Source organism: Kogia breviceps, chromosome 6, assembly GCF_026419965.1.
Source record: "Kogia breviceps isolate mKogBre1 chromosome 6, mKogBre1 haplotype 1, whole genome shotgun sequence".
Taxonomy (NCBI): domain Eukaryota; kingdom Metazoa; phylum Chordata; class Mammalia; order Artiodactyla; family Physeteridae; genus Kogia; species Kogia breviceps.
Genome location: NC_081315.1, coordinates 84,679,320 through 84,706,590, shown reverse-complemented (window position 1 = coordinate 84,706,590; position 27,271 = coordinate 84,679,320). Strand labels below are relative to the sequence as shown.

The 27,271-nt window shown below is 38.7% G+C and overlaps 2 protein-coding genes across 9 annotated transcripts in view; both read right to left on the bottom strand.

Moving 5' to 3' along the window:
- Positions 1-27,032, bottom strand: part of TLR1 (toll like receptor 1) — a 41,879-nt gene extending 14,847 nt beyond the window's left edge. For 2 of the 3 annotated variants that reach the window (XM_067036287.1, XM_067036285.1), the window contains exon 1: positions 6,057-6,085. The gene's annotated coding sequence lies outside the window, so the exon portion shown is untranslated. Of the gene's footprint in view, positions 1-6,056; positions 6,086-26,986 lie in introns of those variants that run through there. The other variant, XM_067036286.1, reaches the window with a different exon arrangement.
- TLR6 (toll like receptor 6) lies at positions 1,106-27,189 on the bottom strand. Of its 6 annotated transcripts, none has more exons than XM_059067073.2 (3): positions 27,114-27,189; positions 6,057-6,088; positions 1,106-4,069 (listed from the first exon to the last, which is right to left on the bottom strand). In XM_059067073.2, exon 3 carries the CDS (start codon positions 3,998-4,000, stop codon positions 1,607-1,609), a length of 2,394 nt encoding a protein of 797 aa, XP_058923056.1. In that variant the 5' UTR covers positions 4,001-4,069; positions 6,057-6,088; positions 27,114-27,189; the 3' UTR covers positions 1,106-1,606. The 6 variants fall into 6 exon arrangements, with proteins under 6 accessions (XP_058923056.1, XP_066892381.1, XP_066892385.1 ...); XM_067036284.1 differs by lacking the exons at positions 6,057-6,088; positions 27,114-27,189 and adding exons at positions 15,928-15,963; positions 17,599-17,618 and having other exon boundaries at positions 1,112-4,069; XM_067036282.1 differs by lacking the exon at positions 27,114-27,189 and adding an exon at positions 9,043-9,064 and having other exon boundaries at positions 1,112-4,069.
- Positions 27,190-27,271: the final 82 nt, after the last annotated feature.

Genomic DNA, 27,271 nt, shown 5'->3' with positions numbered 1-27,271 from the left:
CACCATGCCTCTGCCTCTGATTATGGTGGAGTCCAAACGTTGGCTCTTTCACAGGATGCATCTGTGGGTCATTCAGAGGCCTTGGGGGGATCCCACATTGCACAGCTCTTTGATGCAAGTGGCACATTCTCTGGCTGACCTCTTGCAGCACCCCCCTGACCCCCCAAGTCATGTGCTTCTTCTCCCTAACCCCTTGCCTCTTAGCAGTATTGTCCCTTTGCACAACAGGCTGCCCTATTAGCTAGGGTCATATCATGACAACTCAAGCCCAGATACCCTTCCCATGGTCATTATGGCCCACAGGAAATCCACAGCACTTCTGCCATGCCAAATAATGGAAGGGTAGGTTGCAATCACTGCTTCCTTTCTTTCCCCATCCTGCCATTTTGGGCTGCCCAAGCCACCCTCTTACCTCCTGAATTCTCCAGGTGAGAAGCACTCATCCATTCATTCAACAAATATTTATCAAGCACCTATATTTGCAAAGCACTGTTTGCCAATAGGTGACACTCATCCAGCTCTTCCAAGAGCTCTCACTCCATACTCTGTCTGCCGCACTGGACCTGTGCATTCCTGTTATTCTGCAAGCTTTCAGGCTGGGAGTAGGATGTGAGGTTACCCTTCTCCTAAGCTTAGAGCCCATCTCGTTTGCCTTTGGAAGAAATCCAAAGCAACTTCCCCATAAGTCTAGAACCTCTACTTAATGACTCTCTAATCACCCTTTTGAAGCCAGTCTTCTGAAAATGGGTAATATGAGTTGATAGTTACTGACCTCTTTCTGCTATTTTTTAGTGATTCCAGCCTGGCTGTGTCTAATATCTGTTTAAAATGTGGTGATATTTACTGTATTTACTGCCTTTTGTCAGCTTTGAGGCATTCGCCAAAATTCTAACACAACCATATAACTCCTATTCAATCGGTAACAAATAAATTTGGCTCTGAGTTTCCTTGGTAAGCCAGTAAATCATGTCTTTGGCTTCAACAGCCTATGACTAAGACTCTATTTCCCTTTATATACATAGACTACCAATGCCATGAGTCGCTACTGATTAATTGCATATTTGTATAGCAAAGTCAAACATTTTATAAACTATTACTCAGATGTGAAGAAAAAAAAAAGTATCTTTATTTTCCATATCTGGTCTAATTTTCCCCCAGTCCCAAAGTAGAGCAGGATAACAGAGCCGACCAGAGGCCGATGAGGATCCACAGGACACTCCAAGCACCACTGCCTAGAGTTCTGAGGTTGACTCTTTCCTTGCTGCCATGAAGTCTCATAAACTCCTGCTCACACAGAATCCTCTGGGGAAAGGAGAAGAGAGGGGAAAGGTCCTTGAACGACTGAGCATTTACTCAAAAGAGCTTGTTTCAATTTGAAACAGAATGGTTCAACCAGAAGAGACTGAGCTACCTGTCATCAGCACGTTAGAGCACCACCACAGCCCCCAGTCTGGTTCCCAGTTCAACTGAAACAGTTTTCGTTAAGTGTTTCCTGAATGCATGGAGATAATGGAGGCAGCATCCACAATAACTTGAAAGCACAGTGTCCATCAGAATCCAAGTTAATGATGGTTTCTTAAGTTGGACTTCTGATCTTTTTATTTTTTTAAGCTTTCACATCATCATTTTCAGTGACTAGTATTAATTTAATATTAAAAGCAGCTCTAATATTAGCCCAAAAAAGTCCATGTTTGCTCTTCTCCTTGGGCCATTCCAAATAAGTTCTCTGTGCCATGAGAGCCCTCAGCTTGTGATACTTGCCAGGAATGCTGTTCTGTGGAATGGGTTCCAGTAAGATCAGGATTAAGTTATTAGATCCTTCATGGAAGAGATTGTGGTGGGCAAAGTAGAGTTCATAATGGCACCACTCACTCTGGACAAAGTTGGGAGACAAAACAAAGATGGACTTGTAACTTTTCTCAATGCAGTTTATGATATTTTCCACGATGCTCTTGCCAGGAACAAAGTTTCTCTCATGGAGACAAATTCTTATATCTTCTTTTTCTAGACAAGGTACAAGTTCATTCTTCACCCAGGCAGAATCATGTTCACTGTATGAAATAAAAGCATGGAACTGGAGAGCTCTTTGGAGTTCTCCTAAGGGTACATTCCTAGCCCTGCGCCGGGTCTGGGTCCACTGAAACACCATCCTGAGATACCAGGGTAGATCCAAGTAGATACAGAGGACAGTCATGGTAACAGCCAATACCAGCCCAGGGACCCCAATGGTGACAATCAGCAGAGCTGTGTTGCAGGATAATTGAGATACATGGAAGTCCTTTAGTGGGGTTCCCTTATAGCTTTCTGGATAATCACACTTATAAGAATCAGGCCAACCCTCTACCACTTCACTTGATACTTGGCCTACACTTTGGATAAAGTCTCTTAACTCACATGTACATTGGAATGGATTGTTCCCTGCTTTTAGGGAGCTAATCTTCTGGCAGCTCTGGAAGAAATCAGCTGATGGGTTGGAGACTGAATTATAGTCAATGATCAGTATGGAAAGGCTGCTAAAGGTACCACATCCAGGAAGGTGGGCTAAAGAATTGGAAGCAACATTGAGTTCTTGCAAAGTTTCTAGACTGGTGACATCTTTAGGGATGCTCCTGATTCTGTTATTGTGGAGATCAAGAACCTTGACCCTGGGAGGTAAACATCTGAAAACAGAGTCCGTAAGTATATTTGAAGATAAATTTAACACCACTATACTCCCAACCCAAGTGCAATTTCCATCATGTCTATCATATTCCAAAGAATTCCAGCTAACATCCAGTATTTCCAAAGAGAGCATACCCTTAGTCATGAGACCTACTTTGAAAAGGTCTTTTAATTCATTCTTTTGTAGAATAAGTGTCTCCAATCTAGCTAAAGTGTGGCAATTTTGAAAAACACTATCCGTAAAAATATTCTGGGTGAAGTTCAAAAACGTAAATTTGCTTGGTTTCTGAGGACAAAGCATGTGTACAAAAGGTGTGTCTGATATGGTTAACATCGGAACAGTCATCTCAGAAAACACTGTGTATAATGCTGTCTGTGAAAAAATAAAAACTCTGTTTATAACATGTTCAATATTCAGTGCTTTCAGTGTTGTTTCATGATAAATAAAAACTTCTTTACTGATGCTTTCAACTATTGTTAAATTGTAAATATTGAGATATTCTACAGGTTTGGGCCAAAGGAATTGAAAAACTCCAACCAAACATTTCCAAGTTGTTTCCATATGGTTTAGGGTAAAATTCAGTAAGGTTGGCCCTCTAGTGAGTTCTGACAAAAATTTAATTAAAACTTGACAGTTGTCATCATTCAATTTAATATTAGTCAGTTGTAACCACCCTAAACTATTCACTGATATGTTCACTCGGACAGAGAAGAAGCTATCTGGGTGAAAAACAAGGTGAAGTTCCTTTGTATTCAGAATTTGAAGACTTTCTTTCTCATTTTCTTTCACAAAATAACCTTCCAAATCCAGAAGGATGCAACTTAGGTGCAAGTGAGCAATTGGTAGTAGATCTAATTGCTGTAACTTTGTAGCACTTAATCCTAAGAAATTCAGTTGAGTCAAGTTGCCAAATTCCTTACAGATGGGCAGGGCATCAAAGTCATTGAATGAGAGGTCTAAATGCTTGAGACTTGTAGTGATCGGATGACAGGATATCTTCTGTAACCGATTGTGAGATAAATCCAAATATTCCAAATCCTGGTTGAACTTGAAAATACTAATATCAAGGCACTGGATTCTATTATGGGAAAGTCTCAAAACTTGCAGCCCTGAGAGAAAGCCAATGTCGGAGAGGTGAAGCTCAGATATGTAGTTTTGAGACATATCTAAGACTTTGGTTTTTGGTGACAGGTCTTTGCGAACACGAATAAGGCCTATTTTTGACATGTCCACCACAAATTCACTTTCATCAGAGAAATGGATTATAGTTCCAAATACTAAGGTCAGGATGTAAACAAAATGAAGGTTTCTGACAGCAAATTCTTTGTCTTTGGTCATGATGTTGAAGTGGCTATCCCCTGGAGGGTTGTTGCTGTTCTTCAGAACATCTTGATATGAATCCAAATTCTAGAAATATAATATACATTAAGATGTATAAAGACTGGATGGTTGCTCTCAAACCTCAGCTTACTAAACACAAAATCTCAATGAGTTCTTCATTCATTATCAGAATCATTTCTGTCCCTGTAACTTACTGTGTTATTTTTTCCAGTTATACGAGTTGCTTGTGCCAGGAAAGGCAATACAGACCTGGTTAGCAAAGAGTTGTGGTTGTGTGTTATAACCTGTCTGGTGGCTCTCTGAGGGATCCACTCAGGAGCGTGCCTTTGTTTCATCTCATCCAACTCAGAACTTTCCCAGGGCTGCAGCAGCCTTCTGGACAGTGTTTTGAAAACCTTTAAAGGCACGAACACTAGCCACAGCCACCTGGAGCAAGGGATAAGATATGGGGCAGGCAGCAGACACACCAAAAAGCCAAAGAAGGAGGAAGCTGGGAAAGGAGATACATGGGAGAAAAAAGGCTCTGGAAATCTCCATGTATCCCAGGTAATCTAGAGGCCATACACATGCCCAGGGCTGGATGCATGCTCAGAGAAGACCTGAGAAAATCCTAAATTCACCTCTGGTTGGCTTTTAGGCTCCATGCAAGCAGAAAGTAAAAGCTAAGGCAGAGTTGTAAACAGCCTGGATAAGCACTGAAGAAGTGCTTCAACACAGAGCCAATCTGCAAAGATCAGGTGTTTTTTGTTTTGTTTTGTCTTGGTTTTTTTTCTCCAGATGTTTAAGAAAATTTCTGTCAAATCACTAGCTGACCACTAAGCCAATGGAACAGAGAATTCAATGGCCACACACAAGAAGGAATACAGTCTTTACAAAAATAGTTTAGAAACATCACTAAACAAATAAACAACCACACCCCACAACAAGCAGCAACACAAACCCTGGGAAAGAGGAGAATCTGAGTTACCACATCCTAATATTTCCAGAGTTACCACGTTATAATATTCAAAATGTCTGACTGAAGCAAAAGAACTATGAGGCATGCAGAGAAATAAAAAAGTATTGTTCAAAAAAAAAAAAAAGTATTGTTCATTCATAGGAAAAAAATATTAAAAGAAACAGTTAGAGAACTGACACTACCCAACTTCAAGTCTTACATAAAGCTACAGCAATCAAGACAGTGTGGTATTGGTGAAAGAATGGACAGATAGATCAACTGTCCAGCATAGCAAGATCAAAAATAAACCCATCCAAATACAGTCAACTGATCTTTTACAAAGGAGCAAAGACAATTCAGTGAAGACAGGATAGTCTTTTTTTTTTTTTTTTTTGTAGCGGTATGCGGGCCTCTCACTGTTGTGGCCTCTCCCATTGTGGAGCACAGGCTCCGGACGCGCAGGCTCAGTGGCCGTGGCTCACGGGCCCAGCAGCTCTGGGGCATGTGGGATCTTCCCGGACTGGGGCACGAACCCGTGTCCCCTGCATTGGCAGGCAGACTCTCAACCACTGCACCACCAGGGAAGCCCAGGATAGTCTTTTTAACAAATAGTGCTGGAAGAACTAGACATTCCACATGCAAAAAACAAAACAAAAAAAAAGAAGGTCTAGCTCAAAATGTACCATAGACCTAAATGTAAAATACAAAGCTATAAAACTTCTAGAGTTTAGTATAGGAGAAAATCTAGGTAACCTTGAATTTGGCAATGACTTTTAGACACATCAAAAGTACAATCCATGAAAGAAAAAAATGTTAAGTTGGACTTCATTAAAATTAAAATTTTCTGCTTTGCAATTAAGAAAATGAAAAGACAAGCCACAGACTAGGAGAAAATATTTGCAAAGCACGTATCTGTTAAAGAACTTGTATCCAAAATAAATGAAGAACTCAAGCTCAACAGGAAAATAAACAACACAATTTAAAAATGGGCAAAAGATCTGAACAGATATTTCACCAAAGAAGATATACAAATGGCAAATAAGAACACGAAAAGATACTCAAAACCATATGTCATTAGGGAATTGCAAATTAAAACAATGAGGAACTACTACATACCTGTTCATACCTGTTAGAGTGGCCAAACAATCCTGAAACAACATCAAATGTTGGTGAGGATATGGAGCAACTGGGACTTTCATTCAATATTGAAATTCAAAATGGTACAGATACTTTGGAAGACAGTCTGACAGTTTCTTACAAAGCTAAACATAGTCTTACCATATGAGCCAGCAATCACACTCCTAGATATTTACCCAAATGAACTGAAAATCTATGTCCACACAAAAACCTGCATGTGAATGTTGATAGACGCTTTATTCATAACTGCCCCAAACTGAAAGCAACAAGATGTCTTTCAATAGGTAAAAAGATAAACAAGCTGTGGTACATCCATCCAATGGATTATTATTCAGCAATAAAAAGGAATGAGCTGTCAAGCCATGGAGGAACCAAAATGCAGATTGCTAAGTGAGGAAGCCAATCAGAAAAGGCTACCAACTGTATGATTCCAACTCTCTGACATTCTGGAAAAGGCAAAACTAAAGAGACATTAAAGGTCAGTGGTTGACAGAGGCTGGGAGAGTGGGGGATGAATAGGCAGAGTATAGAGGACTTTTAGGGCACTGAAACTATTCAATGTGATTTTGTAATGGTGGATATATGACCTTATGCATTTGTCAAACCTACAGAACTATGCAACACAAAGACTGAATCCTAATGTAAAGTATAGACTTCAGTTAATAATATATCATTATTGGTTCATCAATTATAACACATATACCACACTAATGCAAAATGTTATAATAAGGAAAATTGTGTGCAGTGGAAAGGGAGTATATGGGAACTCTCTGGCCCATTTACTCAAATTTTCTGTAAACCTAATACTGCTCTAAAAAATAAAGTCTATTAAAAAAAAAAAAAAAAAAAGGAGAAGAAAAGTCAACAGAAATGGTCCCCGAGGAAGCACAGGCATTGATTTGCTAGACAAAGACTTTAAATCAACTGTCTTAAAAGTTAACTACATGAGTATGGTCTCTTTTCATTGGACTCAGAATACTTTATTGCTCTTTCAAAGGGCAGTCCTCTTATACCCTCAAAATGTTTTACCAGTCAGTCAGTCAGTTTGATCATCTAAAATTGTACAAAATGGTACGCAAGGAGCTATTGCCAAAAACTACAAGACATTCTCAAGAGTCTACACCAGTATTCAATTTGGTACTATGCTCAGCCATGTGCTGTAACCAGTGACCCCTCATGGGTGAAGGGTTAACAAACTCATTTCTCTCCTTCTCCATGGACTAATCTGATCTAACTCTTTTCTGGAAACCTGATACAGGGAGAATGTCAGCTGTGTTATCAGGAAGAATCACTTATGATAAAAATGACCATTGAGGGGCTTCCCTGGTAGCGCAGTGGTTAAGAATCCACCTGAAAATGCAGGGAACATGGGTTTGATCCCTTGTCTGGGAAGATCCCACATGCCGTGGAGCAACTAAGCCCGTGCGCCACAACTACTGAGCCTGTGCTCTAGAGCCCACAAGCCACAACTACTGAAGCCCACGCGCCTAGAGCCCGTGCTCCACAGTAAGAGAAGCCACCGCAATGAGAAGCCCACGCACCACAACAAAGAGTAGCCCAGCTCACCACAACTAGAGAAAGCCCATGCACAGCAATAAAGACCCAACACAGCCAAAAATAAAAACAAATAAATAAATTTATTTTTTTAAAAAATGACCTTTGAACGGTAAATAGCATCCAGGCTGAAAGGACTGCAATATGAACTATAAATACCAAGTAGGAAACCTGAGCTCTATTTCCTCTCCTGTATCTTCCTGAGTAAACTGGGACCAAGTGTGGCCTATTAGGGCTTGTGCGTCTGAATGTTCAGATGAGCCTGAGAGGTCCTCCTGGTGGGCACTGCAGAGCCACGCCAGCAGTAGGCTAGACCTTCAGATCCTCAACTCAACTTGGCCAAAACAACATGAGATAAAAAGGATGGGGAGGAAGGTGGTTGACAAGTCCCTGAGGCCTGGTTGGAAGGCCCATCTCCCTGTAGCTTGATGGCTAAATCTCTATGGCATATGACAGGGGATAAATCCTCTTGTGAGGGTAGGAGGATAGGAATGAGGCCAAGTTTGTGTTACAAGGAAGAACTACTTATACTCTTTACCTCCATGAATTGGACCTCAACAAAACCAGCTGTAGCTGGGCTGGCAGAGAGGATACTACTGTTCATGGAGCCATTTGAGAAGATATGATTAATACAGGCCAAGCCAGGCATTGATGACTAGCTGCAAGGTGAAAGCAGATTCACCAGCCCACAGACATCATGCTTGTGACTGAGACAAAAAGGTGGAACTAAAATTGTGCAAAAGTTCAAGCAAGAAGCCAGTCCCAGAAATTCAGACACACATTCATGAGTCTATGCCACTCCAGCTCTGATCTGCACAGAAAAACATCTATGAGCCGCAGCAGGGAACAAAAGCTGGCCAGGACACACCAGGCTCCACAGCCACCTAATTCCCTCAGCAGCATCCTGAGAGCAGCAGTGGCAGCTGTGACGGCTCCTGCACCTACATTGGAGTGTCCATACCACATCTGCCTGGAAACATCTATAGGCAGAGGTTAGAAGTGCTTCACAGACTGGCAAGGGTCCATTGAGATAACACATATACTCTGCTCTTTCCAGTCACAGGATTTTTTTTTTTTAGTTGCAGGATCTCATTTTTGGACACAATTCCCATAAACATGGAAATATATTTTTCCCATTCACATTAGACCAGAAGCAACAAATTCAGAGAGGCAGGATTCGGCACTTGATAATCTGAAATCATCAATTTCCTACAGTTGACACACTGATAAAACAGGAGAAGATGGAGAAATATTAAAAAGTGCACTGAAGAAATCGGAAGGCACGTCAGAATAAAGCTGTTGTATGTAAGATAAAAGTCTTCCCAGAGCCCAGAAACTCTCACTGTACTACAATGGATTACAAGACATTGCCTCTCATGACAATGATGCTGAGTGAATGAGAAAAGATTACCTGGCTGAGGGGAGGAGGCAGATGTATGCAGCCACGGACTCAATATCTGCTACCAAGACAAAGGGCTAGAACTTCGAGGCTTGCTCAACCACATTTAGGATCTGATCTCCACAAAAAAGCATCTAGGAGGCCCCAGGGGACAAGAGCAGGCAACAGGGTCCTGTGTAGCAGGAATAATTGAGAACAGATTTTGACTACTTGTTGTTCAGTTTTATTAACAAAAGGATCCACTGTTCATCACTTGAGGGCACAATGAAAATAGCAAAATAGTTAAGAGATGAATAGCTTCAACTAGTCATACTCTGGAAGAGTAAAAACTCTTCTGGGTTGGGGAAATTTCATTACAAAATGACATATAGTAGTTAAAAGTCCCTCCCGGCTCCTCCAATACAGCATTTCCCAACTGCCCATCAAAACACCCAGAAAACACAGAAACTCTCAAAAACCCACCTTGCCACCAAAACCAAAGAAGGATGGAAAATTTATGGCTGGATCCAAAAGCATTTACACTCATGAAGAAATATCTGGAGCTGTATTAAGGAAAACCTGGCATACTCAAGCTTTGTTTCAGGAAAACAGACTCCCTTCTGAAAGTTAGGAAAGAATTTTGTCCCTCTACCTGTTTGTCTCTGATTCAAACACCAAGGATAAGTAACAACCAGGCAATTAAGTAGCATTTCTTTTACTCCAATGCTACTGATGTTAGTGGGTCAGAATACTGAGTTTTCCTTCTACAGACCACCCCCGCCCCCAGCTCTCCAAGATTTCTACACCTAGTCAGTGATGGACATTATCAGGTAAGAACTGAGCAAGAAGCACTATCACCACTCCTATTCAACACAGTACTGAAAGTCCTAGACAGAGCAATTAGGCAAGAAAAAGAAATAAAGGTGTCCAAATTGGAAAAGAAGAAGTAAAATTATCTCTGTTTGCAAATGATATGATTTTATATGTAGAGAATCCTAAAGATTCCACCAAAAAACTGTTAGAATAAACAAATTCAGTAAGTTGCAGGATACAAAACCAACATACAAAATTAGTTGTGTTTCTATATGTTAACAACAAACTATATGAAAAAGAAATAAAGAAAATAATCCCATTTACAAATGCAAGAAAAATAATAAAATACCTAAGAATAAATTTAACCAAGGAGGTGAAAGACCTGTACATTGAAAACTATAAGGAATTGATGAAAGAAATTGAAGAAGACACAAATAAATGGAAAGATATGCCATGTTCATGGATTAGAAGACTTAATATTGTTAAAATGTCCACACCACCCAAAGCCATCTATAGATTCAATGCAATCCCTAACAAATTCCAAAGGCATTTTCCACAGAAATGAAAAAAAAAATCCTAAAATTCATATGGAGCCACAAAAGACCCTGAATAGCCAAAACAAGCCGGAGACAGAGCAAAGCTGGAGGCATCACACTTCCTGGTTTCAAACCATATTATAAAGCTATAGTAATCAAAACAGTATAAATTTAGCATAAAAACAGACACACAGACCAATGGAACAAAATCAAGAGCTGAGAACTAAGCTCACACATATATGGTCAACTAATATTTGGCAAGAGAGTCAAGAAGACTCAATGCAGAAAGGGTTGTCTCTCCAATAAATGGTGTTTGGAAAAGTGGATAAGCACATGCAAAAGAATGCAATTGAACCCCTGTCTTACCCCACTCACAAAAATTTACTCCAAACGGATTAAAGACTTAACTGTAAGATCTGAAACCATAAAACTCGTAGAAAAACAAGTAGGAGAAAAGCTCCCTGACTTTGGTCTTGGAAATGATTATTTTTGGATCTGACACCAAAAACATAAGCAACAAATGCAAAAATAAACAAATGGGGCTACATAAAACTAAAAATCTTCTGCACAGCAACAGAAACAATTAACAAAATGAAAAATCAACCAACAGAACAGGAGAAAATATAAACCATTTTATCTGGTAAGGGGTTAATATCCAAAATATGTTAGGAACTCATACAACTCAATAGTGAAAACAAAACAAAAACTTAAATAATTTTATTTTTAAATGGGCAGAAGACCTAAATAGACATTTTTTCCAAAGAAGATATACAGATGGCCAACAGGTACACAAAGAAATGCTCAACATCACTAATCATCAGGGAAATGCAAATCAAAATCACAATGAGGTATCACCTCACACCTATTAGAATGGCTATTCTTAAAAAGACAAGAGATAACAAATGTTGGCAAGGATGTGGAGAAAAGGGAACCCTTGTGCACTGTTGGTGGGAATGTAAATTGGTGCAGCCACTATGGAAAACAGTATGGAGGTCCCTCAAAAAATCAAAAATAGAACTACCATGTGATCTAGCAATCCCACTTATGGGTATGTAACTGAAGGAAATGAAATAATTATCTCAAAGATAGTGCACCCCCATGTTCATTCCAGCATTATACCCAATAGCCAAGACAAGGAAACAACCTAAGTGTCTATCAGCAGGTGAATGGGTAAAGAAAATGTGGTACAGACATACAGTGGAATATTATTCAGCCATAAAAAGAAGGAAATACTGCCATTTGTGACAACATGAATGGACCTTGAGGGCATTATGCTAAGTGAAAGTAAGTCAGACACAGAAAGACAAATACTGTATAATTTCACTTATATGTGGGACCTAAAAAAGCCAAACTCATAGAACAGAGACTAGAAAGGTAGTGGCCAGGAAACAGAGGAAATGGGGAGATGTTAGTCAAAGGCTACAAGCTTCCATATGTGAGGCGAATGGGTTCTAGGGATCCAATATGCAGCCTAAGGACTATAGTTAACAAGACTGTAAATATACTTGAAAATTGCTAAGAGAATAGATCATACATATTATTACCACACACACACAGAAAAAGGTGTGTGTGATGGATGTGGATAACTAACCTTATTGTGGTAATCATTTTGCAATATACATGTATCAAATTGTCACATTGTACACCTTAGACTTACACAGTGTTGTATGCCAATTATAATCTCAATAATGCTGGAAAATAAAAAGAAATGGGCAAGAGGTAAGGAGAGATTTGAGGGGGAACATTTCATTCTGAATGGTGTAAGACATACAACAATACTTGTAAATGGGGCAGAGATAAGAACTTTAGCAAGTGTATTTATCAGAAATTGAAGTTTGTATGTATAATACTCCATTAGGTCAAAGTATCAGAGAATTGGGCGATGAGAATAAGAGAACCTACTGTTTAATACTGGTTAAAACAAATAGCTCACAATGAAAATAGAACAGATAAGAACACCTATGCAATGAATAACATTGCATCAAAATTTACAAAGTAACAATGCTGAAAACATAAGGAGACATTGATAATGAAAGTAATATATTTCTCTGGGTCATAGTTATATCAAGTAGCAAAAAATAAACATATACGGAGGGTTTGAATAAAATAATTAATAAAGGATTTAATAGAGACATAAACTTTGACCCTACAAAAACAGAATATTTTATATCTAAGGGCCAGGGTTCACGGAACATTTGCTAAAATTGTTTCTTAGGTCAAATAAATTTTAAAACAAATACCCCAAAGCAGAAATTCGTGAAGTCGTATTTCTGACTACAAAATAAACTTTTAAGATCACTTTTTAAAATGTTCTAAATATGTTCTGGATCAAGAAAATCACATTTTCAATTATAAACATTAAAAATGATGAGAGTCAACAGGTGATATGCAAATGTGCTAGCCACCATCTCTTGCCCTAAATCCCCCAAATGATGAAATACACACACACACACACACACACACACACACACACACACACACACACACACACTTAAAAGCAGAAAAGGAAGTCTTTAGGGGAACTGAAACCAAGAGACGTCTCTGAAATCCACAAGCAGACTGGACTACGATAGACAGAATAGTAGCCTCCCAGAGATGTCCACTTCCTAATCTCAGAACTTGTAAATATGCTGTTACATGGAAAAAGGGATTAAAAGTTGCAGGTAGTATTATGATTGCTAATCAGCTGACCTTAAAATTTACTCAGGTGGGCCCAATGTAATCAAAGTATCCTTAAAAGTGGAAAAGGGAGGCAGAAGAGGTCAGAGTGATGTGATATGAGAAGGATGTTACCTTTCTTGAGGAAGAGGGCCGTGAGCCAAGGTATGCAAGCAGCCTCTAGAAGCTCAGAAAGGCAAGTAAGTGAATTCTCCTGTAGAGCCTCCAGAAGCAATTCAGCCTTGCCAACACCTTAAACCCAACAAGACCTATGTTGGACTACTAGCCTACGGAACTGTAAGATGATAAAGTGTGTTTTTTAAGCCGCTAAGTTTGTGGTAATTTGTTACAGCAGCAATATAGAATTCATACAGACTAGTTTGGTCTACCCTTCCAACAAGCAGGCTGTGAAAACAGATCAACAGGCAGTTTTACGTGGAGCCTCAAGCACAATTTGGGTTGCATAAACAAGAAGCATGACACTTTTACAAAGCAAACACTGTGATAGAAAGGAACCAAACTCAAGATACAACAGACATTAACACTAGGAGACAGAGATAAAAGAGCAGAATAGGCATTTTAATAGATAGATATCCTCAGAGAGGTAAGATTCTAAAAAAGAATGGAGTAGGAATCATGAAAATTAAAAACTTAATAACTGAAATGGAAAACTCGTTGGATGAGTTGAACTGCAGAGTGGCACTGCTGATGTGAGAATGAGGGAGACAGAAGACCAAGAAGAGGAATTTTCTCAAAATACAGTCCAAGAGTCCAAAGAGATTAAATATATGAAAGAAATGCTAAAAGATGTGGAAGACAGATCCACTATATGAATTACTAAAGAATAGACTCTATCCTCTGAAAAAGAAACTGACTCAAAAAAAAAAAATTGGGAATCAAGAAGGAATACTTTGCAAAGAAAGTAGAAAATTTATTGCTAAGTCCCAATAAGTATTGATGACAAAAATTTTAATAACAATCTGGAATTTAAATTGCCAATGATAACAAGGGAGTTAGTGGATAGTGGAGGGAGAGGGAGAGAGTGGACTGAAAGCATGTAAAGATCCTTGCCTGACTGAGAACAAGCTACAGATACCAATTAACTCAAGATTCTGTTAGAAAAATACAAGTTTAAGTTTGTATATTATAAAATTAAGAGTATGTATATGTATATTATTAAAATATAAATAAAAGAGATAAATTCCAATTATTTGGTAGTAGGGAGAAGATCAGATTGAAGAAACCCTAATCAATCTTGCTCTATGCTGAAGGGATAATACATAGTGATTAATTCGGATGTTTCTGGGATTGTAAGCATGACTTATTATTAGCAAATCTATGACAATAACACAGCAATGGATAAAAGGAAAAAAAAAAACCAGAAGAGCATCTCCATAGATGTTAAAAATTCACTTGATAAAATTCAGCATTCATCTTTGACTAAAAACATATTAATTAAAGTATACATTTAAAAGATACTTTTAAAACTTTATAAAGAATATATCACGTATCTGACTTAAACCAATATCCCACCCCCAAAGCACTTCCATGAAAGTCAATATCAAGGATGCCAACTATTATTTAACACTGTTCTAGAAGTTCTAGCCATTGTAAGGGGTGAAAATGAGAGACACAAATATTGGTATGGAGGAAATAAAATTATCATTATTTTTAGATTATATGATTGTCAATGTGGAAAATCCAAGAGAAGTAATTTAAAAACTGTTAGAACCAGTAAAAGAGTACAATAAAGGGGCCTGTACAAAAATATTTTTTAAAAAGAAATCTGTCCAAAAATAGCAGATTGTTCAAATAAATTATGGTATCTCCATATAATTAAATATTACTGTGTGGCCTTTAAATAATGAAAATCGGGCTTCCCTGGTGGCGCAGTGGTTGAGAGTCTGCCTGCCGATGCAGGGGATACGGGTTCGTGCCCCGGTCTGGGAAGATCCCACATGCCGCGGAGCGGCTGGGCCCGTGAGCCATGGCCGCTGAGCCTGTGTGTCCGGAGCCTGTGCGTCCGGAGCCTGTGCTCCGCAATGGGAGAGGCCACAACAGTGAGAGGCCCACGTACCGCAAAAAAAATAAAAAAATAATAATAATGAAAATCTAATTCCATGGAAAATTGCTCACTATATATATGTGACAAAAAGTAGCTTATTTATAAAATGTGCAGCAGTTAATATGTACATATGCATATGGAAAAATTAATAAGATGCATACCAAGATATTAATAGTGATGATCTCTACCTGGTAAAATTTTAAGGGGAGGGGTTATTTTCCTTTTAGTTGTTACCTATATTTTTCAAATTTTGGACATTTAAAATTAAGCAGATCACGTGAGTTGCTCAGAAAATTTATCCCCCCAAAATCAATTGTCAATAATATGAATAACGTCCAGTCACACAAAAATCATATTAAATCAAAATAGTGTATAAGATCTAAATGAAACTTGTGATATCGGGCTGAATCTCAACTTAGACAGACCTGCTGTAAACGTTACTTGAGTAACAAGGGGAGAAAGGATTTTAAGAGGGACTAGGTATTAGATTTTATTAAGAAATAAATGTTAATTTTTGATAATGTTATTCAGCTATGTTAGGAAAATGTACTTTTTTTAGAAATACAGAATGAAGCATTTAGAGATGAATCATTAGCAATGCCTATAATTTAAGATATTTAAACATAAAAAGATAAAGTGAATCAAATGGGAATTTTTTTCTTGAATATTTTTTTAAAGGCATGATTATTTTCACCTACCAAATTGGGAAAATTCAAAAATATAGTACCCAGTGTTGGCATGTAGGACTAAAATACGAACTCTCACTTATTGCTGGTAGGAATGAAAAATTAGTACTTGTGAAAGGCAATTTGGTCCCATGTATAAATTCCTTAAAAATATGCTTACCCTTATTTTAGCAATTCCACTTCTCAGAATTTTCTTCTAAAGGAATACACATAAAAATATTACTATGAGGTTGCTCATGAAGATGAAAAATTGAAAAAAATCATAATGACTAGTAGAGAAAATTATTTAATCAGTTATGGTACACCCATACCATGGAATAGCATGCAGCCTCAAATACTGCACTTCAGAAAAAAAATTTCTACAATATAATGTTAAGTGAACAAAAGAATACAAAATCGTGTGTGCAGTAGGACTCTAGTTTAGTTAAATATGATTAAAACCTGACATGCACACAAAGCCTAGGGGAAAAAAAGAATGGAAAGAAATATACAAAATGTTAACAGTGGTTATCTCTAGATCTCTAACTCATAGATGAATTTATATTTCCAAAATTTCTAATTTTGAACATCTTTTATAAGTTGAAAGGCTTGTCTGGAAATATAGCTAATATAAAAGTATTCTATATTTAAAGAAATATAATACACTTGCATTTGCGTGGAGAGAGAGAGAAGGAGAACTTCTTCCACGTGAGAGATAATTGACATCCGTGAATGAGAACCCACTCAGAGGTCTCTGGATGGTGTCTGTGTTCAGGGGGCTGAAACTTAGCCACTACGTGGGAAAGTTGATCAGCTTCCTGTATATCACCCTGCCTCGAAAACACAAATATTCCTCCCCGATCATTTATATCCTCAAGCGTTTCCTAGTGTTTACATTTAAGCCAGGAGCTTCTCTATTTAAGAAAAAAAAAAAAATATGGAGGGATGGAAAAAGAGAGACGAGAGAGCAGAAGATTACAGAGGTCACAACTTTTTTTTTTTTTTAAGGAAGTGGAAGAGATAAAAGGTAAAAGGTTTTTTGTTTTGTTTTTTTTCTTTAATGCATCAAATGAAAGGTGTGGGTGGGGGAGACAGATGGAAGAGGTTCTATATCAAGAAAGAAAATGATGGATAGGATCTATGAAAATAAAAACTACGAAAAAGGAAAGACCGGAAAAACGTGCAATTCCATAATCAAATAAACAAATATGCAAGAGAAATACTGTTTTATTTGTCAAAGCTTAGGTGAGAAAGTTGAATAAAGCAAGTTCTGGGCCAGTCCCCGCCACTTCCTCCATTTAATAAATGTTTATTCAGAATGTACTATGTGCCAGAACTGCCCAGACGTCCAGTGCTGGGGATCTAAATACGAATAGCACAGGCATAATCCCTGCTTTCAAAAGCTTATAAATTAGTGACAGACACAAATAAACAATTATAGAATCATGTGACAGGAAGGATCAAACACGTCTGTGGTAAAAATACATAACGTGATAGGTGCCATATCAGCGGCACAAACTACTGTAAACCGTACTGAAAACAAGGAACTAGGAAAAGGTGAAAAGAAAAAATGTAGTCGACAAAAACAGAAGAAAGAATAACATCAGTTAGTTTTTTCCTTAACTATGACAAGTGCTAGTTATTTTTATATCTTTCAAGATAGCCATATCTTTATCTTTCTTGTCTAATAAAAAGAACGCTTGCAACATCAAAAAAATAAACAACCTTAAAATCATTTTGCAAAAACTTAAAAGAAACTTTACCTATTTCCTATACAATCGTTAGCATTTTCTTGCTTATTTGAAGTAATTATTCCATAATTTGAAAAAGCCACAAAAGGCTTCTTACTTACCAAGATTTCTTTCTCAGAAGAGAAAATAACTTCTAAATGCACGGAAAAATAAGTGCTTGACAAAATGCAAGTCCTTAGTTGAAGTAAAGCAATACCATAAAAACGGTTTGCGCCATCTGTCGGACATTACTGGAATTACCTTTGCACAGGAATTTCCCCTTCAAAGGTGCTAAGCAAAGCATGTGGTCAGTAGGTTTTTCTAGGCTACAGATTAAAACAGTAATCAAATTTTTTAATTCATATGATCACGCGGCTTATGACAATTTCAGTGTGAAGAAAAATGTTTTTCTAAGGTGATATTTATCTGTAAAACTTTGCAGCCTGAATGTTAAATTGTCACCACAATGGAAAGTTATTGAACTTTGCCTGTTTTATCACCATTTTTAATATTTCCAATATAATTGCAACTACCAGGATCAATCAGTTTTGAAGCATTATTTTAGCTGGATGGGATACTTTAAAATAAAATGAACTTAGGTTCAAGAACTGGTTTTTAAAAAATCAACTTTTAAGGAAAGTTTAGTAGTTTCCACACCCGGGGGAGATTACATCCTGTTTCTCCACGTTCTGACCAACATTTGGTATTGTTAGATGTTTTCATTTTTAATTCTAAAATAATAAATACCACCGAGACCCTGCAAGACTAATTAAAAATCAATTTTCTAAAGGCCATTTAGAATAATTTTAGAACAATATCAACAAAGCTTGATGATACAAAAAGAGGATGTCTGATTAACCAGATACTTCAGGCAGCCAGGATACCCTGTTCCCAAGACTTTCCCTTAACTGAGGTTCTGTAAAGAACTGAACATATGAGTTAAATAATCATTCTATAATTAATCCCATTGCTTGGCATTATTTCATTGTTAAAAAAACAAGTTAAGACTGGACAGTCTGACCCACGACAAAGTTGGACATCAGGGTTAGAATCACTTCTGCTTTCAGGAGGAAGGAAAGGCCAACTTCTTACTGTTCATTCTTACTCATCAAACATAATGGGAAGCCTTCGCAGGCCTAAGGAGGGTCAACAAGGAGTGGCTGGATCTCTGCTGAATGAGCAGAGGAGATGGCTAGAGTGGAGTGGGTGCCTGTGACCCTGGGAAGCCAGCTTTGTGAAACAGGCAGAAGAGAAAGGAACCAGCTATGGGTTTGAGGGAATTTCAAACAACACTGAGCCAAAGTCTTTAAGAAATAAGCACACATACATCGCTGCAGATTTGGTCACATCACACAGTGACAAAATGTTTATGAGCGTTTGGTCACAAACGCTCATTAGGGTATTGCATAATAATGCTGGTTTTCGGGAACAAAGAGGCTATTCTTGTTGAGGCTGTTAGAATTCTAAGAAATGTCTTTAAGGAGATGACAAAGCCCACAAAAATCAGGTAATGTGCCAGATGGCATGGCAGTGGAACAAACAAACAGACAGTGAGTGCTGGGCAGAAGTCCTCCAAATGCCATGTCCTAGCTGTATGGCCTTGGGCAAGTGGCTTAACCTCAAAGACTCCATTTATTCATCCACAAAATGGGAGTGCTTGTGACTTTTTTGGGAAGATAATAAATAAAAAGCGTCTGGAATAGTGATTTCCATAGAGGACAAGTCATTATAGTAGGGAGTTTTAGAATTCTATGCAAGCCTCACATTTTTTATGCTGAAGTGGAAAGACTATTAAATGAAGAAAAGCAAAGGGCAGAAGAGGATGGAGAGTGTTTCAGCATTTGCATAAAATCCGGTCCCTCAGACATCTGCACAGGTTGTCTTCTTGCCAGGAGTAAGGCACACACAGAGGAGAGACACCACACACACACACACACAGATAAAGGAACAGGCCAGGTGAAAACAGAGGCAGAGATTGGAATTCTGCAGCCACAAGCCAAGGAATGCCTGGAATCACCAGTAGCTGGCAGCCCTGCTAGCACCTTGAGTTTGGACTTTCAGCCTCCAAAAGTGTAAGAGAATAAATTTCTCTTGTTCTAAGCCACCAGATTTGTGGGAATTTGTTATGGCAGCCACAGGCATCTAACACAGGGGTCTACACACTTTTGCTGACATCTGCATAAAAATCTTTTTTTCTGAGGGGATACTTAAGAAACTGTTACCTTTGAGCCAAAGAACCAAGGGAGGGAGATACTTTTACTCATCATTTTATGCTCTTTTGTCCTGTTTGATTTTTTTTTTTTTTACTATGTACATGCATTACTTTTATTTTTTAAAAATAAAATAGCATTATAGTGGGATAAGTAAAATAGTCTAAAGCCAGCAAATATACCGTCCCCATACAAACAGAAGCAAGACATTACTTTAATGATTTTTGTTCTTTAAAAAAACTTCTCTTTCCCTGGAAAATCAATTAAAAAATATCAATTGCCTACCAACAGCTTTGAAACAAGTTATATAAAAATGATCAGCATCATAAAATATACAAACCACTAGAAATGAAATTGATAACTTAGATATTAAATATTAATATTAAAACCAAAATCTTCTGAATTAAAAATAAAAAACAAAACACATTCCAGGAGATACTTGTAACACATATCACCACAAAAGGATTAATATCTGAAATATATAAAGAATTCCTAAAAATCACTAATAAAATGGCTAACAAACCCAATGGGGGTGGGGGTAGGAATTAGTAAAGGATATAATCAAATGGATAACAGGATGACATTAAGACAACCAGGAGACACCATTGTACACCCCTGGGGTGGACAAAAATTAAAACATCTAATGATACCAAGTGTTGGTCACAATGTGAGGAAACAGGATCTCTTATACATGTCCAGAGATTCTGACTTAAATAGTCTAGGATGGGGCCAGACATCAGTATTATTTTGTTGTCTTTTTGTGTTTTTCAGCCGTTCCGCGGCATGTGGGATCTTCCCGGACCGGGGCACGAACCCGTGTCCCCTGCATCGGCAGGCAGACTCTCAACCGCTGCACCACCAGGGAAGCCCCATCAGTATTATTCTGAAAGCTCTTCAGGTGATTCCACTCCAACCCAGTGAGGGTCAGGGCGCCCTGAGACCTAAACGCCATCCTGAACACCGTGCCCTCTAGTGGCCTCCAGTGGTTCTTCTTTTCCTCACACCTCAGGGCCTAGAGGTGATGTAGGTTTCCCTGACTCTCACTGCTACTTCCAGATCACTGTTCTTCCCTCCAACTCTTGAAACCTACCCTTCCTGGTTGCAGTCATGCACAGGCCCATCACTCCCTCATTCATTGAGTATTTTTGCACCATTCACTGTCTGAGTCCAACACCACCACTGTCATAATTCTAGTGATTTCAGTAGCTACGTAGAGATTCTTTCATTCCCCTGGCTTCTTAGTTCTTTTATATTCTCTCTTCTAATGAGCTTGTCCTGAAACCTACCTCAGCCATGCATTCCCTTAGTGTACCCTATATATTATTATTACCAATGGCTGTGCTCTCCCTATAACCTCTCTTGCCAGCATCCCGCTTTTCAACTAGCACCTCTAACTCTTTCTCTCACATGCCAACAATTCCCCAGTCCCACTGCACAGGACTGAAAGATCATGGTCCACGCTTTTAATCATCTCTCTGAATTCACCCTCAGCTACCTACTCCTCTCTCCTCAACCCAGGTTAAATCCAACTCGCCACTGGACTATATTGAGCCTGACCAGCTGAACATAGTTGGAGAAAATACACACCCATGCTGACTGTCTCACTTGAAATTCATGACTGGGTCCCAACCTCAAGAGGGAGAAGCGATCCTACTATCCTTTTTGCTCCCCTTCCCTAGCCATTCACTCTCACTGTCTTACCCGTCCTCCTCTTATGCTTCCGACACCTCCTTTCCTTCCTCATTTTCAGCTGCTGATGCTTCATTTTTCAGGAAGAAAATAAATGCAGCCAGAAGAGCATTTCCACATCTTCCCTCCAAAATTCTACTAGCGCCTACTTGTTCCTGTTCCATCTGTGCTTTCCTCTGTTCTCCTGAATGAACTCTCTGTGTCGAGCCAATTCCTCCCCATTAAGCACTGAACCTCACTCCTGCTTATCTACTCAAGGAAATCCCTTTACAATTATACTCTCTACGTTGCATCATCATTTTTTTGCTCTAATGTATGATTCCAATTAGCATATAATGCTACAATTTCTCTCATAGTAAAAAACAAAACCCTCCTTTGAACCCACAACCTCTTCCTTTCTGCTCCTCTTTACACCAGAAATCCTTGAAAAAGTTGTTTTACTCACTATCTCCAATTGTTCTCCTCCCATATTCTCAAACCCTCTCTCTCTCTCCCTCCCTCTCTCTCTCTCTCTCTCTCTCTCTCTCTCTCTATATATATATATATATATATATATATATATATATACACATATATATTCTTTTTCATATTCTTTTCCATTATGGTTTTATTACAGGATAATAAACATTTCCCTGTGCTATACAGTAGGACTTATGTTTACCTATTTTATATAAGTAGTTTGTATCTGCTAATCCCAAACTCCTAATTTATCCCTCCCCCACCCCCTTTCCCCTTTGGTAACATAAATTTGTTTTCTATGTCTGTGAGTCTGTTTCTGTTTCATAAATAAGTTCATTTGTATCATATTTTAGATGCCACATATAAGTGATGTCATATGGTATCTGTCTTTCTCTTTCTAACTTATTTCACTTAGTATGATAATCTCTAGGTCCATCCACCATCTACCTCAAACCCCAAACCTGTCCCTTTTGCGTCCTTCCTCATCTCAGTAAATGATACTTCTATTCTTGCAGGCTAAATTCCTTGGAGTAATTTGAGACTTTCTTTCTTTTGTGGAGTTTTTCTTTAAAATATATCCACAAGCAAAACCGCTCTCATGCCCTCCACCACTCCCACGTGGCCAAACCATCAACTCCCTCACGTGGGTAACTGCAGTGGACTCCTAATTGGTCTATCTGGCTCTACCTTTCTCTCCACCCACCCCCCCCAACCCCATCCCAACCCAATTAAAATCATGGTACACTCCTACTCAAAAGCTGTAAGGATTCCCTTGCTGCTCAAAGTATAAGCCAAATCCCTACCATGGTTGCAAGGCACTGCCTGGTCTGCCCCATCTCTCAGTCTTCGGTGCCTCTTTGGCCTCATCTCCTTCCACTCTGCCCCATCCTCCCTCTGCTCCAGCCACACTGGCCATCTTACCATTCTGTGAGCACACCAAGCATGCTCCTACACTGCTCCTGCCGTTCCCCCTGCCTGAAACTGTCCCCACATATCACCGTTGTTCACTCCCTCACTTCCTTAAAGTCTACACCAAAGTGCCGCTTTATCTGCAAGGCCTTCCCTGACCACCGTTGCTCCCGCCCATCATTCCCTAGACCCTATAGACTATATTCTGCTTTATTCCACCACCTGGTGCCATCTGCCTTGCAGCAGAATATAAGTTATTGGAGGGCAGGACTTTGCTCTGCTCCTTATTTCATCCCTAGTACCTAGATCAGTTTTAGGTACGTAGCACACTCTCAAAAAATTTTTGTTTAATGAATGGTTGGGACCACAGTGTAGAACGATTTCATAATATCTAGTGACGGTAAACTGGCTATTCCATTTCTAGCCTGGGATACAAGAAAACGTATACGAAGTTGACCATTGCAGCTCTATATGCAATATAGTAGATAGCCCTATATTGGCATTCAGCACATGTAACAACATGTAATAGGGAAACATGAAACACTAAATGTCCATTGTGTGGGGATTGGATAAATTGTGGCACATTCATACAATGGAATCCCATGAAGACTTAAAAATGCATGTACTAGAGGTACATGTATGAATATGAATGATTCTCAAAAATATAATGTTGAGTAAACAAGTGTACAGGATGTTATTTATAACATTTTAAAACACTGAAAAACAATTTTATATAGTGTTGATGAATGAGGATATGTGCAGTCAAATGTAATAGAACGATGGGTGGGAAGGACACACCACAACCTCAGGACACTCGTTACCGTTACCTCTGGAGAAGGTGGAGACTAGGAGGAACAGGGTTTCAAACATATCTGTAACTTTTTTCTTTTAAAAAGAAGGTTCTAAATAAATGTGGCAAAAAATAAAATTTGTTAAATGTACATATTGTCATCCCATTCTCTACTTTCCTTCACACACATAAGTATTTGCCATATTGTTCCCAACCTGGGTTCTTGGACTCTTTAATCAATAGAAATTGCTAAGAGGCCAGACGAGGAATTCAGGCAAGGCTTTATGGGGACTCGTACTGTAGCACGAGGGACTGAAAACAAGTAACAGGTGCCCTTGCTCGATCCCCAAGGTGGGTGAGCTGGTCCTTTAAATGGGGTGAGGGTGAGGGCAGATTGGTGGGTTGGGCTGGAGGGTAGCTTAGGTCATTTGCCCACCCCCTTGGTGGTGCTGCATGCAGGGATCATGCTCAGGACCCTGCTTTTGCTCCTGGCACTTCAGAAGTGGCAGTTGGGTTTTGGCTTTTTTGTATCTTATTGCTCATATTTTGCCCCAACTGCACATGCATGCAGCTATCTTTAGTCCCTCATAGTTTCTTTGTATTCTGTTGCTTGAGAAGACGTGTGTCGAGGTGCAAGCAGTACAGTAAAGGGTCCCAGGTCCCAGGTCCCAGCCTGTCTCAATATTATTCTCTAGTTTTCTATATATTTTAACTACTCCTGAGTTTTTAAAATAAAAATTGCTTACAATGCCAAAAATTAAAGTTTTGAAATAAACCAGGTGGGCTTGAAGCAGCAACATTTGAGTAAAAGGGCGTAATTAGCAGTTGGCAACAAAACCTGTTGCTTGATTCATAGTCTCTTATTGTAAAGGTACAGTTTGGATCAAAGGAGAAAGAAAACTGGATAAAGCTACCTAAGGAGACAAAAGACCTGTACTCCTAAAGCTATAAAACTGATGAAAGAAATCGAAGACGACACAAACAGATAGAAAGATATATACCATGTTGTATATACTATTGATTGGAAGAATCAATATTGTCAAAATGACTATACTATCCAAGACAATCTACAGATTCAATGTTATCCCTATCAAATTACCAATGGCATTTTTCACAGATCTAGAACAAAAAAATCTTAAAATTTGTATGGAGACACAAAAGGCCCTGAAGAGCCAAAGCAATTTTGAGAAAGAAAAACGGAGCTGGAGGAACCAGGCTCCCTGACTTCAGACTACACTACAAAGCTACAGTCATCAAAACAGAATGGTACTGGCACAAAACAGAAATATACATCAATGGAACAGGATAGAAATCCCAGAAATAAACCCACTCACCTATGGCCAATTAATCTACAACAAAGGAGGTAAGACTATACAATGGAGGAAAGACAGTCTCTTCAATAAATGGTGCTGGGAAAACTGAACAGCTATGTGTAAAATAAAAAAAGAAATTAGAACATTCTCTAACACCATACACAAAAATAAACTCAAAATGGATTAAAGACCTAAATGTAAGGCCAGATACTATAAAACTCTTAGAGGAAAACATAGGCAGAACATTTTGACATAAATCGCAGCAATATCTTTTTCAAGCCATCTCCTAGAATAATGGAAATAAAAACAAAAATAAACAAATGGGAACTAGTTAAACTCAAAAGCTTTTGCACAGCAAAGGAAACCATAAACAACAAAAAAAAGACAACTCACAGAATGGGAGAAAATATGTGCAAGTGATACAACCAACAAGGGACTAGTCTCCAAAATTTACAAACAGCTCATGTGCCTCAATATCAAAAAAACAAACAACCCAGTCAAAAAATTAGCAGAAGACCTAAAGAGACATTTCTCCAAAGAAGACATACAGATGACCAAGAGGCACATGAAAAGATGCTCAACATCACTAATTATTAGAGAAATGCAAATCAAAACTACAATGAGATATCACCTCACACCAGTCAGAATGGTGTTAAAAATCTAAAGATAATAAATGCTGGAGAGGGTGTGGATAAAAGGGAACCTTTCTACACTGTTAGTGGGAATGTAAATTGGTGCAGCCACTATGGAAAACAGTATGGAGGTTCCTTAAAAAACTAAAAATAGAGTTACCATATGATCCAGCAATCCCATTCCTTTGCATATATCCATAGAAAACTCTAATTCAAAAAAAATACATGCACCCCAATGTTCATAGCAACATTATTTACAAGAGCCAAGACATGGAAACAACCCAGATGTCCATCAACAGATGAATGGATAAAGAAGATTTGGTACATATATACAATGGAATATTACTCAGCCATTAAAAAGAATGAAATAATGCCATTTGCAGCAACATGGATGGACCTGGAGATTACATACTAAGTGAAGTAAGAGAAAGACAAATATGATATCGCTTATATATGGAATCTTAAAAAAAAAATGATACAAGTGAAGTTATTTACAAAACAGAAACAGACTCACAGACTTAGAGAACGAACTTATGGTTACCAGGGGGGAAGAGTGGTGGGAGATAGATTAGGAGTTTGGGATTGACATGTACACACTGCTATATTTAAAATAGATAACCAGCAAGGACCTACTGTATAGCACAGGGAACTCTGCTCAATATTCTGTAATAACCTAAATGGGAAAAGAATTTGAAAAAGAATAGATACATGTATATGTACAACTGAAACTAACACAACATTGTTAATCAACTGTACTCCAATATAAAATTTAAATTTAAAAACAAGGGGAGGAATGCCTGATTGGGCTGTTGCCTTTCAGCAGGGCAAGGAGAGGCAAGGGTGACAAAGGTATTTGCTATGCCCTAGGCAGGCACAGAAGTCACAGGCAATGGTGTTTGTGTCTGTGGTACACCAAAACACACCTGTCACACCTGAAATACAATTTGCTAACACTCACAATGGCAGAACTCAGAAAGAATCAGTTTTAAAAATTAAATTTTCCCTAAACTTTATACAAAAAATTACAATACATATACATATTCACAAGAATAGGTTTAGACTATATATACACTTCTGTAAGCTTTCCTTGCTCTCAAGTTAATATTCGGCTATGGCCTGCCTTTCTTCCATATCAACAAATTGGACGTACAGTTATAATTAATGACTATAGCATATCCGATTGTTTGAAGTTACCATAGTTTACTTCACCAATCTTTTTTACTGGGGGACAGATTATTTCCGCATTATTTTCCCCGACATAAACAACCACAATAAACATCCTTGGACATACATATTTGCACATTTGACTGTTTACTTAGTACAATTTGCAGATGTGGAATTCCTGGGCCAAAGCTAATATAATACATTTGAATTTTGATCCGCATTTCTAAACTGGCCTTCTAGAAAGTATTTTTATTCGGTTGATTGGTTTTAAATCAAATTACACTCCCACAAACAGGGTAAGACAAAGCTGTTTAAAGCACCCCCAGGGGATCGCAAACTCTTACTGAACTTGAGCTGCCCCTTCTCGGTGAAACTGTCTGCGGGGTTTCCTGGGAGCTTTTAAAGGAAGGAAAGGGATCCGGAGAAACCCGAGTTCCGCCTTGGGTGGCGGTGGGCGACCCTCCAGCTCACCCGGAGGCACAAAGCCGGAAAAGCCAAGCTCCCCAAGGTTGGTCGGAAGCGCGGCCGCGACCCCCGCAGCCTGGGGAAGGAGGAGCCCGGGGCTTCCGCCGCGCTCTAGACCGGGGCGGGGTCACGGGGGGCGGGGTCACGGGGGGCGGGGCCCTGTC

Coding starts and splice junctions, on each gene's coding strand:
- TLR6 (XM_059067073.2), bottom strand. CDS start 4,000: ATGACCAAAGACAAAGAATTTGCTGTCAGAAACCTTCATTTTGTTTAC.